At 40.7% G+C, this 17,317-nt stretch overlaps 2 protein-coding genes across 2 annotated transcripts in view; one reads left to right on the top strand and one right to left on the bottom strand.

Annotated features, from left to right (window-relative positions):
* Positions 1-78: 78 nt before the first annotated feature.
* LOC139468913 (dynein axonemal assembly factor 5-like) lies at positions 79-8,734 on the top strand. The gene is made up of 11 exons (XM_071251048.1): positions 79-710; positions 1,311-1,553; positions 2,710-2,796; positions 3,051-3,113; positions 3,350-3,519; positions 4,088-4,297; positions 5,131-5,274; positions 5,634-5,802; positions 6,644-6,942; positions 7,488-7,836; positions 8,497-8,734. Exons 1-11 carry the CDS (start codon positions 80-82, stop codon positions 8,625-8,627), a joined length of 2,496 nt encoding a protein of 831 aa, XP_071107149.1. The 5' UTR covers position 79; the 3' UTR covers positions 8,628-8,734.
* A 993-nt stretch (positions 8,735-9,727) lies between these two features.
* LOC139467917 (von Willebrand factor A domain-containing protein 3A-like) overlaps positions 9,728-17,317 on the bottom strand; it is a 29,412-nt gene continuing 21,822 nt past the window's right edge. Inside the window, exons 26-33 of the mRNA XM_071249505.1 lie at positions 16,445-16,587; positions 15,093-15,237; positions 14,339-14,483; positions 13,796-13,947; positions 13,356-13,482; positions 12,779-12,876; positions 12,280-12,329; positions 9,728-10,970 (exon numbers count right to left, since the gene is read on the bottom strand). Coding sequence (XP_071105606.1) covers positions 10,918-10,970; positions 12,280-12,329; positions 12,779-12,876; positions 13,356-13,482; positions 13,796-13,947; positions 14,339-14,483; positions 15,093-15,237; positions 16,445-16,587 — 913 coding nt within the window. The 3' untranslated portion in view covers positions 9,728-10,917. The remainder of the gene's footprint in view (positions 10,971-12,279; positions 12,330-12,778; positions 12,877-13,355; positions 13,483-13,795; positions 13,948-14,338; positions 14,484-15,092; positions 15,238-16,444; positions 16,588-17,317) is intronic.

Below are 17,317 nucleotides of genomic sequence, written 5' to 3'. Positions count from 1 at the left end.
ACTATCGATGCAAGGAACACATTTATATCGGAAAGAGTATTCCGGTTTTCAGTCAGAACGAGGCGTTGCGATCAACAAGATGGCGTCGTTAGACGAAAATTCGAATGCTGTGCTTCAAGGAATCGCTAGACACATCAATTGTTTAGCTGAGGAAAACCGAAATACACGAAAGAAAGCACTTGAAAGTATCAGAAGTGACACGCTTGGACGAAAACCGCCACTCGATGCCGACGAACACGTTCTAATATTCAGTGAGGTGTTGAAACCTGTCTTGAAAATTTTATCGGATCCTGTTGAAAAATGCAGAGAATTGTCGATAAGTTTAATTTCTGATTATCTAAAGTTAGTAGACAAGCCAGACGAACACTTGTCTTACATTGTACCAGTTCTTTCAGCACGATTAGGTCAGCAAGAAATTATCGAGTCGTCCGAAGAGTTGCGGTTGTCACTTGTTGAACTACTTGTTCAAATCGTAGAATGTTCTGGAAAAAGGATGGCTATCTACCTGGACGATGCGATCCGAATTCTTCAAAGAACTATTGTCGATCCATATCCCGAAGTGAAGAAAGAGAGCTGTCGATGTTCATCAAAACTAGCCAAAAGTATCCCTGAATATTTTCATATGCAGTCAGAATCACTCATCAAGCCACTGATGTTGACTATCTCGCATCAACATGCAAAAGTCAGGACAGTTGTTGTGGAAACAATAGGTGAGAATAGTTGAATCATTTCTGTATTTTTGCTATGTTTCCAACGAGAAAGATTAATAATTTTGACTAATTGTTTGAAAATACTGCTGAGTGCTCAAAGCACATTTGAGTTTGATTGTTGCCATGGTTACACGTCATTGACAACACAATGTATGTGTGTTCAAGGTACTGATTCAATCTTTTGAAAAAAGTCAGTTTATGTTCATCATGTAAAAGGTAATTTCTGTCAAAATACTGTTAAGTTTGTAAGCCATCATGTGCTTGTTCAACAATACCCATCACTGTCATTAGCGTAATTACTTCAAAAACATATATCCCCCTGTTATGGGTTTGTGGACACTTAGGAAACATTTGTAGTTTTCTCACTAATCATGTGAACATCTGTAAAACATCTCACTCACTTATAAAAGACAACTTTATCTTAAAAACAAGCCATCTGAGTACTTACAAAGTCTGTGACGCCACACCCCTAATTTTAGCGCAAGTAATCGTGATAAACATGACCGTCTGAAAACATATGATGTAAAAACACCTATGATCGGGCGGTACAGTATTGATTGTTGTCAAAACATGCACTTCACTGAGTATTGTGTCAACTAGGAACTGTCATTCAATATGGAAATGGGAAAGCCGTGGAAACAGTGACGTCCCACCTAGCACAACGCCTGTTCGATCATTCTCCAGTGGTGAGGAAAGCAGTGACAAAGGTAGTGGGTGGCTGGCTACTTGATCTTCCTGATCGGTATTCATTCCACCACAAACTGATACCTCTCATCCTCACCAGCATCACAGATGAACAAACCGATATCAAGGAACTAGCAGACACATTGTGGTATGACATAGGTAAGTAAATTTCACTTTGACAAACACGTGACAGTGTTCGAAAGGTAGAATGAAAGTCAAGGAGTCCTCGTCATAACTCTGATGTTATGGGGTCCCTTGATTTGAATACCATAGGGGCATACCACAAGGACCCAATGACATACCTTACATAATTTCTGATGCTGCATGATGATAGTGACTAATCAGTGCTCAAAATTAAGGGAGGTTCTTCAGGATTGCTCCTGTAGTATTTGAAACTAGGGACCCTCTAAGACTGCAACTTTGAACATTAAGACAATGACAAAGACCCCTGTATTTTCATTCTTAAGTTTGAACACTGTTAATAATACACCTTTTAGATTCAGATCCAATCAGATTCCCAGTCTTATATCACTTGCATTTGCTTCAAACAAAATGAGGGCATACTGTCAAAACGATTTGATCGATAATCAAGATCTATATTGGAATAAAACGCCTAGTTGGTGATATACATGCTCTGCAAATCCTGCAGTCGACTGAAATGTGCATGTTGAAATCCATGTTGAAATCCATGTTGTTCATGAAGTGGATGTCTAGTTCATTACGAGATTTGCATAGACTCGTTAGTCAACCCGTTAGTTATATTCGGCAATGCCCTTGCTTCAGGAAGATCCATCCCATCATGATGATGTTTGTGGTAGCACCAAATATGGGATTGGAAAACTTAACTAAAGTGAAAAAATTCAAATAATTGTTGTGTTTCCATTTGTATCATGATGTATTCATGTAATAGTTGCTTAAGTATGGATTAACAATTTAGCAAAATCTGAACCATTGCAAATATATCAAAATGAAAATTTGAAGTTTTGTTGTTGTTTTGATTTTTAAGTTCTAGTGGCATGTCATAGCAGAATTTTTCATTAATTTAACCTGTTTTCTTGTACATGAGTACATCATTGTACATGTGTGATACGTGATGTTTAGCATGTTTGGTTCTGTGTAGTAAGTATTTTTTAATGTCCGGAAGTCTATCATACAGATATTTCAAGCATTCATTCTGGTAAGAATGGTAAGACTTTTAGTTACCATGGTTACAGATATCAAGATATTGTTGGTTTCAATATATGTTTCAAAGATATATTTGTTAATCAAGATTTTTCCATTGTGGATCATGGTTGATGATCATTTTTTGTCCCAGGAATGAAGTATGAGAGAGAAAATGAAGAAGAGATGAAAGACAAGATAGATTTTGCAGCTGCCAATCCAACACACTATCCTCCAGATGGTCAGTTATTTACTTAATCTGTGTTGGCGTGAAAAGCATTTATTATGGTTTATCTTGCAAATATATAATTACAGCATTTTTAGAATAAGAAATCTTTATCATATTTGTCTATCATGTTTATAGCTTTGACTTTATTGTGGTAAAGACAACAATTTTCAACCTGTCAAATTGCAGACTTGAACATGCTGAAGCTGCACAAAAATAAAAAATCATTTACATTTTAATGGAAAACCACGCTGCTATTACCTCTTCAGTTGAAAGGCCGAACCTTGGATGTCGGACTTTGGTCATGAGACATTTGTCGAAGATTTTACCGGGTAGGTTTACTTCCTTCGAAGAGACATGCATTGTTTTTCTCTTTATTTTCTTCATATATACTGGAATATAATAATAGTAATCTTTCTTCATATGGTTCAGCAAAGTGTTTTTAGACTAGATGCTTACTTCCTATACTTGGAATGAGTTAACAAAGTAACATTATAACAGTATGCCTGGTATGAATATAAGCATGTAATTACGTGTAACATTAGCTGAATCGTATGTTTCCCGGTAGGTCTGTTGCGGGATGTTGGAGACTGGGTGGTGGAGACCCGTGTCAAGTCGGCAGCTCTTCTCTATGTTCTGTTGGTGAATACTGAGGATTACGTGACGCAGCACATGGAGAAACTGGTGTCCAGTCTGTACAAGGCCTGCATGGACGAGGATAAGAGAGTGGTCACTGATGTGAGTAGACAGTCATCATCACAATCAAGGATTGGAAAAATAATAATCTGCCCCCAACATGCCCAAAGCAGAATTTATCTGGAAATGATAACAAGCACTGGTCCATAACACAATCAGCACTAGACTATCATTAAAATATCATGGCTAGGACCACCTGCATGGCCTAGTGGATAGAGCATCTTCAGGGGTTTGATCCTAGGCCACGTCATACTAAAAGAAGTAAAAAAGATGGTACTTGTTGTTACCGTGCCTTGTATTTGGCATTAAGCTTTGAGTCAGTATACTTGGTCTGAGTTGGGTACTCATGTTAATCTCAGTAGGCAAGCACATAAACATGATAAAACTGGAAGCTAGTACCAACTACAAGCAGCCACACATGTGCGCGTATCTTGCTATATAACTGCAGTAATTTTGAACATGACACCAAAAACCCATTCAGCCTCACCTATCATGTCTATTTCAAAACTGTTAATACAAAGAAGAGAGTCTGAGATAAAAGATGAGAACATGAGACAGTGCAAAGGACTGTATCCCTTCAGATGTTTATGTTTCACGGATGTGGTTTCAGATTCAGAGATCAGCTGAACTTATTGGTTACTTTGTGAAGCCAGAGATATGGACCAAGTTGGTGCTGGACAATGTGAAGGCCACACAGTGTTCTGGTTCCCTGATGGTGCTGGCATCTGTCACTCGAGGAACTTCCCGGTCTGATCTCCATGGATACATGAAACCTGTGGCAGACACACTCGCATCACCAGACATCTGTCAGTCTGTGCAGGTAGGAAAAGATTCTGTGTAATATCTGTAAACCTTATTGTCTCAATTATACACATCCTCTATATCTCCATGGCTCGCATGTCAGTAAACCTATAGCAACCCCTGGATCCATTCCCATGGTTCCCACAAACTCAAATTGCCTGTCCTTGATTTTCATTAGGCAATTTGATTTGCTACGCAACTCAGCCTATCAGAATACAAGTTACTAACCAGTCTCAATGTTGGGTTGGTGATATCAACAACATGGTGGCCAGTCCCATTGATTACGATAGTTTGCAAGAAATTCAACATTGAAAAACTAACTGACATGCAACCAGAAAACTGTCAACTCGCAACTGTCTTCATATCCATTAAAACTGGCGGTGGCAAGTCCCTTTGCTACCAAGCATTCCCTGTGATATACCCATTTCCTTATCTTGATGTTTGATTGGTCAATTTATGAAAATCAAGGGCAGTTAATTTGAGATCACAAGAACCACAGGATTGGATCTATGGGTAAGTGTAGGTTTACTGAAATGTGAGCCCTTGAGATACAGAGGATGAATTATACATTTCCATAGTGAATTCTGGTATGGTGAACTCATGGAAGTGAATTCGGACAAAATTAAAAGTATTGTGCAGCTGATTGTCATGTGAGTGTGTTGATAAGGTGATGACTTGCAGCCAGTGGCCTGTGAACAAATAGTGGATAGTCTGTCTAGTTAAACTTAAAGCAATGAAACTGCTTATGTTGTAAAGCTCAATGGACACAAGAAAATATGGTATTTTTATGTAGTGGCATCTACTTGGAGTCAAACTCTTTTCTTGTGTTATGTTTCTTGTATGGCTTTCCAGATGGAGGTGCAGCAACAGCTACTGGCCTGTGTGGAGGCCATGTTGAGTGTCATGCAGGACTCATGTCTTGCTGTGTCAGATCAACTCTTCACCATCCTCATCACTGTCCTAGCCCTGACTCAACATGACCACATCAGGGAACAGGTAATGCTGACAGTTAACTATCTCATCAAATGTTAAGTTTTCCTGTTTGTTGTTCCTTAATGTACGCTATGATAAAGTGCATTCCCAGCATAGCAGTCAGTGTCTGAAATAATTGTCTGCCCGCCTGCCCCTGGCTGGTAACTTTTTTGTTGGGCTGCATGAAATTTTCCTCCAATGGCCTGACTGTCTGACAGATAATTTTAAGACTACTTACGTATTCAGTTTTATTATAACTTCTTGTAGATTCTCAAGGGAATGTTTGCATTATTTCAACTGAATCAAGATGTAATTTCGATTTGAATTATTATTGGGATCATCGTCATCTAAAATGTGTCCTTCATGATATTGTTGATTGTCAGGTGAATGAGCTGTTGGGTAAGGTCGGCACTGCGGAGGGCCTGGGTGAGCGGGAAGAGGTGTTCAGAGCTCACACCAAGACCCTCCTTGCCTCCTACCAGGAGGACTTCACTGCCTGGACCCTGCACAGTGTGGAGAGACAGGTGTTTGACACTCTCCTCATGGAGGCAGGTCAGTTCACTCATCAGCTTGTTGAAAATGTTAAAACTCCTTGGCAAGATATATTTGACATGAAAAGACACTCGGGGAGATTCTCTATGTATCCTAGCTATTCACTATGATATAACTCATAATAATACATGTCTGTTGTAAATGTGAACACAAAGGTAGAAATTCATGTTTGGTTACTAGTTTGCATTGTGATGTTTACAGGAAAACCATCCACATTTAACTGTGTATTTTAAGATGTGCTCTTACTATGGATGTTGTAACTATTAATGAATTTTAGAATATGGGACCAGTGCTATTTTCTGACTGTTGACAATACTTTCATCCAATCTTATGTTTCCCCATGTATTATTCCGGAAGTATGCCATGACAAAGTGTATTCCCAATGGGGATCATCAGATTCTCACGTCCAGTGATGGTAGATATGCCCTATATTCCATGAAATTATTCAAGAACATAAAGTTCTTTATCCACTCTGTTTTTCAAATCATGTTTGTCTAAGCTCTTCATTGACAACGTTTTCAGTACAGCATTAGAAATTGGCACTAGTCCTAAAGTCCTTGCCAAACTGCCCAATAGGTGTCATAAGGACAAGTAGAAATTTGCCATTTGTTAAGGGTTTTGCTGTTATCATTATCAGGACTAGTGGACTGAAACTGTTAGTGTCTATCACTGCAGTATAGCTTGTGATTTCTACTACATATCCAGTCTTTGCCCAAAACATTGAGTATACTGGTCCGAAGAGGGCTCTTAGCATTATTTTCAGGAGTCTAGTGTAATCATATGGACTATTACTAGCAGTCACAGACTACATGTTCATGCCAGTGTATGCTTGTCCCTTCAGGCCCAGTGGTCGGTGAGCACCTGGACTCCATCATGCCTATGTTGGTGGCTAACCTCAGCCCAGACAAGGATCCAGAGATGAGACTCAAGTTCTTCTCTCTCCTCTCTCGCCTCATGGTGAATGCTGCAGCTACTGTAGACTCCAAACAACAGTTTGGTGACTTTGCTGTGATTGTGTTGAAGGACATGGTCATACCCAACTGTGTGTGGCAAGCAGGTCGGACGTCGGGGGCCATCAGGACAACAGCTGTCTCCTGTGCTTGGGCACTGCTGCAGAGTGGAGTGCTCACCAAGGAAAAGGTAAACGATGGGATCAGCATATATGAAATTTAATTCCATTTGCTTTTGCAGAATGAAATCCACATGTTCATGGAAGTAAGTGATTCAGGTACATCTCAAGCATCCAGTAGGAATATCTGGATGATCCTCAACAACCCATGCTTGTCGTAAGAGATGACTAAATGGATAGGGTGATCAGACTCTGGGACATTGCTCAGATAACACTATAAGTGATTTAAACCTTGTGTGTTCGGTCTTTTTAATGACATCTTAGAGATAGCCCAGTGATGTATCAGATTCGCTTAATTAGCGGACAAGTTTATATGTAATCATTGTATTGAAATTAATCGGGATATGCAGGGTCTAAATGGAAATGAAATTATTTCTGTCAAGTTCATTAAACTTTTGACAAAACAAAAGCAGTGCCTAAAGACTTTGTGCTTTGTAGTATTATACTGGTTCATGGGAATCACTTCATGGGTGCAACAGTTTAATGGTGTTCTTCATATTCCTTTAGGAATATGCCACGTGAGTGTGTCATGTATAACATTTTGTGTCATCTGCAGATGTTGCCGGTGGTGGAGGACTTCCTGACTCAGCTTATCAGCACCATCAATGATGGCAACAAAAGTACCCGTCTCATCAGCTGCCGAGTCCTAACCCGCCTCCTGGACCTGATGGGCACATCCCTCTCACAGGACCGACTTCACAACATGTACCCGGAACTGCTCAAACGACTTGACGACAGCAGTGATGAGGTTCGACTCATAGTGGCAAAAACCTTCCTGGCCTATTTTGACTGCTTTGAGAGTGGTTATGATGTTGGCCTGTATCGTGCGCACCTGGAAGCTGTTTACAGAGGCCTGTTGGTTCACCTCGATGACCCCGAGACGTCCATACAAGAGGCCATCCTAGGTCAGTTGCACTCTGCTACTCTATGTAAATTGTATGCGTTCAGTTTATTGATTAATCAGTATGTGTCATCACCAATGTCATTTAATTAATTTTAGTGGGAATTTGTTTGTTGTTTAAAGTCGCTCTCAGCAATATTCCAGCTATATGATGGCGGTCTTTAAATAATCACGTCTTGACCAGACAATCCAATAATCGAGCATCGATCTACGCAATTGGGATATAATGACATGCATCATCCAAGTCGGCAAGCCTGACCACACGGATCCCTTTAGTCACCTCTTACGACAAGCATAGTTGCCTTTTACAGCACGCATGGGTTGGTGAAGACCTGGTTAGTGGGAATTTAGTCTTTTTTTGCTTCCATATTAATATAACGAATGGGTGGCCTTTTGGTGGAATGTGTTGAAATTCACAGTTCTGGATCCACTAGGGGTTAGGATTGCAGATCCACGAGCATGGGATTTGGATCACAGATTCACTTGTATTATGATACTTGGTAATCTCCATGGACTTGCTTGTTTCACCAAGGTGGTAACAGCCATAACCTGCTTCCTTTGGGGCTTTTTCCTTGCATAAAACTAGGATAGTGTTCAAAGAGGCACAGATGCCCCTAACTGAATATTTTAAGTTCAGTACCTCAGTATTTTGTTTGTGTTTCAGATGTACTGAAGCGTTCAGCACAAATCAGCCCTTCTATGTTGGTGACCGAAGTGGACAGTGTGAAACATAAACATCGGACGGGCAAATATTGTGATGAACTTGTCAAATTTGCTAACAGTCTGGACCAATAACACCATCATTACTGTGTACGAAGACCATCTCATCATCAGCAACAGTGTCATGCTACTGTTGCGATTAACAGCATGACATTGATTCATATTTATACCGCCAACACTGAATGAAAGAAAGAATAAATTTCAAAATGAACCTACTTGCCTTTTTCTTGTATTTTTATCATGCTTACATTCTGAAACATATCCACTCTAAACAGTTGACAAATAATGACTTGATTATGGACACAACCAGAAGCACACTTGCGTCAAGGCACTAGTGGTAGGCAGGCATGAATCTGTGTTTTATCCTGCTGGTGTTACATCTAGCCTTCCTCAACCATCAAGCTGGGAGATTCGAACCCATATGCACATGTATTAAAAACACAAGATAGGGGGGACACAGGTTCACAATTACCATCTTTTGACATCTTTCGGTATAACAGAGCCAGGAATCGAACCACTGATCTCAATCCACCACACCACGGAGGTGGTTTACTTATACAGGACAGCATTTGTATCATTCCAGTAGCAGCATCAAGGCTCCTCTTTACACTGTCAGTCTACAAGCCGGGCATAGCAGAGTGAGCATGTAATCATTAGGAATAACAGCAGTCAGGGATTAGTCGGAACAACAGGGAATTATTTACAGACTATTGTGATATGGATGGAATATTGCTGCTGCAGCATGGACTAACATACACTTAGTCACAAGTCCATGAAGTATTGAAGGTGAAACGCTACCATACATAAACTGGCATGTAAAATATTTATTGTTGCTTTAGGCCATTTAAACAAATATTGTGTAATGAATGTTGATATACATATAAGTCTTCTTATCATATTTCAACTTGTGTCAAAATTATGTTCTGTGAATAATTTCAAAGGTATCCTTCATGCAAGGGGTCAAAAACTATTCTTGTAGGTTCAGAGTGAGTGAGTGAGGTTTTATGCCATGTTTATCATTATTCCGGCAATACCGCGGAGGGGGACACCAGAAATGGGCTTCACACATTCTTCCCATGTGGGGAATCGACCCCGGATCTGGCGTGACAATTAAATACTTTAACCACAAGGCTACCCCACTGCCAGAAACAAGATAAGAACACATGTTGCAGGTTTCCAGCTTTATTAGCTTTCTTCTATGTAGATAGAGGTCAACAACTAACAGTTTAACAAGTTTCCCCTCGTTGTGGAGGGTTTGCATTGCAGCATAAACATTACCTGACAGTGTCATGAATAGTCACAAAACATATCCACTCTAAACAGTTGACAGTTGGTAAATAAGGACTTGATTATAGACACAACCAGAAGCGCACTTGCGTCAAGGCAGTAGTGGTAGGCAGGCACATCACTGCGACAGAAGCTCCAAAGTGTTAAATTGATACAGCTACTTTGTTTCTGTGATAACGGTGTCTCAACTGAACTGACCTGAATGATTCAGACAGAAGCAAGAATGTTCAAATGAATGAAGAAAGGATCAACCCTTCCACCAGAATCTCGGCCCCAAGCCAGTAACTGCAATTAATTATCTCAAATTGCAGTTTTATTAAAATGATGAGCGTGTGACTATCCCTAAAAAGTGATGTTTTTTTCTGGGATCAAGAAAATGACATTAATCCATATAAGGCATATAAGAGAGGGTTTTAATAACAAGTGTGTTCATTCCTACACAATACATTTGACAATGAAATAAATAGATTTTACAAAGACAAGTAGATGTAATGGACGGTGAGACTATCTGCTTGCCTGGACTATATGTAACAGGGCAGTAACAAAATCTGTTCATGTGAGGGCATGCAGAGTTACCTGCCCCTCAAACAACTTCTGTAATATACACTGTATTTTCAGTAATGGGAAGATTTGCACTAAGTATGTCAAAAATATCATTTCTGTCTGTACAAATGTAAAATAGCATTTAATTATTCTATACAAACATCACTTGCAGTATCTGTACTCACATTAAAACAAATGTTCCTACATTCAAATGTTCTACATGAATTATATACAAATTCACAGCCATGATAGCCTTCACATCAAAATATAGAGATATAAAAGCATAATATAAAATGTTCCTGAAATGTAACTACAACATTGTTCCTCTTGTTGTCCTCTTATCAAAACTTCCTCCTGGTGAAGTCGCATGGCCATTTATATCACTGGGCTTTCACCAACTGGATTACTATAGCAACCAGGCTGTGTCCATGGAAACAAGACTTCCATAGCAACAAGAGTGTCACTTGGTAAGCAACTGGTGAGTGATCCATGTAACATGTCTCATACACTATTGATGTGGTTGGTGTGGGAGGTCCTATCTGGCAGCACTCCGTGGTCGGCCTGTCAGGAAGGGAGTGGAGGCCGTGACTGAAACAGACATCCATCATACATCATGTGTGTCTTACATGTGTCTTTATTACATAGCATGTGTCTTACATGTGTGTTTATTACATAGCATATGTCTTAAATGTGTCTTTATTACATAGCATGTGTCTTACATGTCTCTTTATTACATAGCATGTGTCTTACATGTGTTTTTATTATATAGCATGTGTCTTACATGTGTGTTTATTACATAGCATATGTCTTAAATGTGTCTTTATTACATAGCATGTGTCTTTATTACATAGCATGTGTCTTTATTACATAGCATGTGTCTTACATGTGTGTTTATTACATAGCATGTGTCTTACATGTGTCTTTATTACATAGCATGTGTCTTACATGTGTGTTTATTACATAGCATGCATCTTACATGTGTCTTTTTATTACATAGCATGTGTCTTACATGTCTCTGTTTATTACATAGCAAGTGTCTTACATGTGTCTCTTTATTACATAGCATGTCTAACATGTGTCTTTATTACATAGCATGTGTCCTACATGTGTGTTTATTTTACATAGCATGTGTCTTACATGTGTCTCTTTATTACATAGCATGTGTCTTACATGTGTCTTTATTACATAGCATATGTCTTACATGTGTCTCTTTATTACATAGCATGTGTCTTACATGTGTCTTTATTACATAGTATGTGTCTTACATGTGTCTTTATTACATAGCATGCGCCTAACATGTGTCTTTTTATTACATAGCATGTGTCTTACATGTCTCTGTTTATTACATAGCATGTGTCTTACATGTGTCTTTTTTTTACATAGCATGTGTTTTACATGTGTCTTTATTTTACATAGCATGTGTTTTACATGTGTCATTATTACATAGCATGTGTCTTACATGTGTCATTGTTACATAGCATGTGTCTTACATGTGTCTTTATTTTACATAGCATGTGTCTTACATGTGTCATTGTTACATAGCATATGTCTTACATGTGTCTTTATTACATAGCATGTGTCTTACATTTCTCTGTTTATTACATAGCATGTCTTACATGTGTCTTTATTTTACATAGCATGTGTCTTACATGTGTCATTATTACATAGCATGTGTCTTACATGTGTCTGTTCATCCTATAACATGTGTCTTACATGTGTCTTTTTATTACATAGCATGTGTCTTACATATGTCTGTTCATCCTATAGCATGTGTCTTACATATATCTGTTAATCATGAAGATGGTTACAGTGGATGAAGCATGACAGAAGTCTGACGTCCGACGCCATGCAAAGAGGCCATGACAAAATACAATATACTCTCCAAAGCTAATCTTACTTTTTTCATTAGATTTCTCGGAACTTGCTGCCTTGGCATTGTACAAAGCTCTGTAAAGAAAAACAGAGGACATGTCAACATTACACAATCCTTATTTCATTAACTCCACTAAAATTGCTATATTGATATGTCATTTCCATATTGAAACAAGTCAAGTCCAAGTCGGTACCAAGGATGTTTGTTTGTGTGTTGTTTAACGCTGCACCAAGCAATATTCCAGCTACATGATGGTGGTTGGTAAAAAATCGAGTCTGGACCAGACAATCCAGCGACTGATATCATGAGCATCGATCCACGCAGTTGGAACAAGATGACATGCAGTCAACGAGCCTGACCACCCGATCCCCTTAGTCGCCTCTTATGACAATCATAGTCACCTTTTACGGCGGGCAGGGTTTGCTGAAGACCTATTCTACCCCGGATCTTGATGGGTCAAGGATGTAGTTTAGTACATGTATACATGTACATGTATAGAGTTGACAGTTGTGTATGCACATACCTAAATGTCCTGGCCTGCGCAAGGTACTTCCTGGACGTGGCAATCTCGTTACCAAGCCGACGCAAATCGTCTCCCTCAAACTTAGGGAGGTGGGGGTACTGGAATAGACGTCACAGTTGAGAAAGTTAAGTAGATAAATGAATAGTGTTTTAAGCCACCTCAGCAATATGTTAACTTTACACTGATATGAAATAGGGGGGCGTAGCCAATATTTATCACAACTATATGGGAAAGGGGCACGAAAAAATCACACATTTCTATTTTTCCAATTAAATTTTTATACACATGAACATTAATTGGGGACTGCTCATTTATTATAGAAAGGGGGTAGGGTGGGGGACTGGGGGTGTCATGAAAAAATGTAACATAAAATTGGGATTTGAGGGTGTGGAGTAGGGAGTGGGCTGGTCCCAGCTAAATATGATAACGTCCTAAGATCAATCCTACCAGACTACCCACTCCTATAATTAATGACCAGTCCTTAACATACAAACATCCTAATCATTAAACAGGGTGAAATCTGACCAGCGCAGAAACACTGATGACAGCATTCTCCTAGGAGGGAGGGGGAACTAACCTCTGCATCTTGAAATCCCTCTGATAGAAGTTTGTGAGCAAAAAGATGTGCATCGAAGTCCTCATGACATCGGTGGTACCTGCCGCCGGTCTCTGTTGCCAGGAGGTGCAAGAAGCTGTTGGCAGTGCTGGAGAAAAGGAGCAGATGCAGTGTTACCCCATCATACATGAACCATGTGAGATTCTGTGATCATTCACTACATTCTTTTCCTTCCTTTTAGTTGTTTAATGTCGTATAATATTCCAGCTATAAGACAGTGTGCCAGTGACTGATATCATGAGCAATGATCAACACAGTCGGAGTATGATGAGATGCAATGAACCAAGTCAGTAAGTCTGACCATCCTATTCACTATGGCCGCCTCCTACGACAAGCATACAGGGGAACTATTTTAAGCGTGAATCCCTACCCGGCTCACAACATAGTCTTGGTTTATTCACCTGTCTGAGCACTTGAAGGATATCGTGTTGACCGTGATTAGCCGATCGGAGTTCATTCGGCCAACCTCCTTCAGCACCAGAGCTGTACTGGTGTCCGGCTTTCCATCCGTCAGCAGGTACACGGAGTCAAGGTCAGGGTCACAGAATGCCAGCTGGAATAAACGTTTCAAGAGGTCATTTGACTAATGACAGCTGAACACATTGCCAGTGAAAACTCAAATCGCTTCTTGTTAGAAACACTTCCTTCACCAGTAAGTACAAAGCACTGACACACCCACACTTGTGTTGCTGCTGGCCGCTATAACCGAGAGTGACACACACTGACACAGAAGTGACCTCATCAAACATATTCGGTAAAGTTAAAGATTTAGACAGTACCTAGATTCAGAAAACCACAGCAGCAAATCTCAAGGGCACCACCACCCCCATTAATTTAATCATCGGACTAATTTTTCTTAAGGACACCTACTCTACAAATGCATTAAATTAAGTTTCATAAATGTCAGGAAGGGGACACAAAACACAGCAGCAGCCAAACTGTACCTGGAGGGCTTCCAGGGTACAGGTGTTGCCCTCGGCAACCAACTGGGACGTCCACTTGACTGCGTCATGGCAGTTCTCTTCTGTAGGCTCCTGGATGCTGCTCTTCCACTTGGCACACGTCCCAGAAAAACTGATGAGGTTGAATCTACACAAGACAAAACATTCTGAATTACCGAAACAAACAAACACCTGCATATTGGCAGTGTAAAGCAATTCCCAGGAATCAGACAGGAATTTGACATAGGAGCACTTCTTCTGCATACCTATATACTATACATACAGACAAGGAGTGAATCTATTCATACCACATAGTTAGGAAGGTAAAAATAGCAAAAAACACAAATGCCATGTTATATCACAACACATGAGTGTCAAATCAAACCAGGCTCTATGATTTTTACTACCAATGATCATGGAAATTAGGGCTGGGACGAGTCCAAATTTACTAACCGGGTACCCACACCTCCTATCACCCCACCCTACCCGGGTACCCACTGTAGGTCTCAAGAGATAGGTACAAAATGTCCCTTTGGGAATTACTTTTTAGCACAGCACTTGCAAAACGTATTTAGATACATGTATTAAACAATCTGGTCATGCACACACTGAAGTTGAAGCTGGAATATTGCTGAGTGGGGCGTTAAACAACAAACAGACAAACAAAAAAAGCAATGTGAAATCCACACATCTACTACTGTCTATGCCTCTAAGTCGGTATAGTATAACACATGAGTGATGGACAAGACAGACTTACTTGATCCGGAGTCGATGGAGCTGTTCCCAGATGAGAGCGGCCATCTCCTTCTTCAGCTCCTCCATGAAAGGGTTCATGGAGCCCGAGGTGTCAATCAGCACCACGCAACGCTTCTCGATGATCGACCCAAACACACGCCGGCTACCTACAACACACACAGCATCTCATCAATGTCGAGTATTCTTGATTCACATCAATGAAATGTGAGTTTAGTTTGTGTAATAGTTCACTCATGCTATTGTTTCACTTAGCAGACACACTGTAACATTGATACAAGAGCATGTAAGTGTGTGACAAGAGCATAACTGCACATGACAAGAGCATAACAGCACATGACAAGAGCATATCAGTGTGTAACAAGAGCATAACAGTGTGTAACAAGAGCATAACAGTGTGTGACAAGAGCATATCAGTGTGTGACAAGAGCATAACAGTGTGTGACAAGAGCATAACAGTGTGTGACAAGAGTATAACAGCACATGACAAAAGCATGTCAGTGTGTGACAAGAGCATAACAGCACATGACAAGAGCATAACAGCACATGACAAGAGCATGTCAGTGTGTGACAAGAGCATAACAGCACATGACAAGAGCATGTCAGTGTGTGACAAGAGCATAACAGTGTGTGACAAGAGCATAACAGTGTGTGACAAGAGCATAAAAGTATGTGACAAGAGCATGAAAGTGTGTGACAAGAGCATAAAAGTGTGTGACAGCAGCATAACAGCATGTGACAAGAGCATGTCAGTCTGTGACAAGAGCATAAAAGTGTGTGACAAGAGCATGTCAGTGTGTGACAAGAGCATAACAGCACATAACATCACATGACAAGAGCATGTCAGTGTGTGACAAGAGCATAACAGCACATGACAAGAGCATGTCAGTGTGTGACAAGTGCATAACAGTGGGTGACAAGAGCATAACAGTGTGTGACAAGAGCATAAAAGTATGTGACAAGAACATAAAAGTGTGTGACAAGAGCATGTCAGTGTGTGAGAGCAGCATAACAGCATGTGACAAGAGCATGTCAGTCTGTGACAAGAGCATAACAGTGTGACAAGAGCATGTCAGTGTGTGACAAGAGCATAACAGCACATTACAAGAGCATGTCAGTGTGTGACAAGAGCATAACAGTGTGACAAGAGCATGTCAGTGTGTGACAAGAGCATAACAGCACATGACAACAGCACATGACAAGAGCATGTCAGTGTGTGACAAGAGCATAACAGCACATGACAACAGCACATGACAAGAGCATGTCAGTGTGTGACAAGAGCATGAGTGAGTGTGACAAGAGCGTGTCAGTGTGTGACAAGAGCATTAGTGAGTGTGACAAGAGCATGATACATACCATTGAGAAGCCACTGCAGACGTTTGATGTATCGCCGCAGGACTTTCTCCAGTTGCTCTTCGTAGTCCTTCAGTTCGTGTGGCAGTAGCTGCAGGTGCTTGATGGTGCCCTTGATGTTGATGGAGGGGAAGATGTCACAGTATCTGCACATACACAATGTCAAGGTCACTGTCATCATAAGATCACACAACATGATCAGCTTCAATTGATACCACTGGTCCTACTGGTCCTACTGGCCCTACTGGTCCCACTGACCCTACTGGTCCTACTGGTCCCACTGACCCTACTAGTCCTACTGGTCCTACTGGTCCTACTGGCCCTACTGGTCCCACTGACCCTACTGGTGCAACTGGTCCTACTGGTCCTACTGGTCCCACTGACCCTACTGGTGCTACTGGTCCTACTGGTCCCACTGACCCTACTGGTGCAACTGGTGCAACTGGTCCTACTGGTCCTACTGGTCCCACTGACCCTACTGGTGCAACTGACCCTAGTGGTGCTACTGGTCCTACTGGTCCCACTGGTCCCACTGACCCTACTGGTGCTACTGGTCCTACTGGTCCTACTGACCCTACTGGTGCTACTGGTCCTACTGGTCCCACTGGTCCCACTGGTCCCACTGACCCTACTGGTGCAACTGGTGCTACTGGTGCTACTGGCCCTACTGTAATAGCATGTAGCAGTAGATGACATGTTCACATCATGCCAAGAATGTCCTCTTGGATATTTTGTTTGTTTGTTTGTTGTTTAACGTCGCACTTATCAATATTCCAGCTATATGACGGCGGTCAGTAAATAATTGAGTCTGGACCAGACAATCCAGTGATTGATATCATGAGCATCGATCCACACAGTTGGGACAAGATGACATGC

This window comes from Haliotis cracherodii, unplaced genomic scaffold, assembly GCF_022045235.1.
Source record: "Haliotis cracherodii isolate W230 unplaced genomic scaffold, xgHalCrac1.p SCAF_2, whole genome shotgun sequence".
NCBI lineage: Eukaryota > Metazoa > Mollusca > Gastropoda > Lepetellida > Haliotidae > Haliotis > Haliotis cracherodii.
This window is presented reverse-complemented; position numbering and strand designations above follow the sequence as displayed.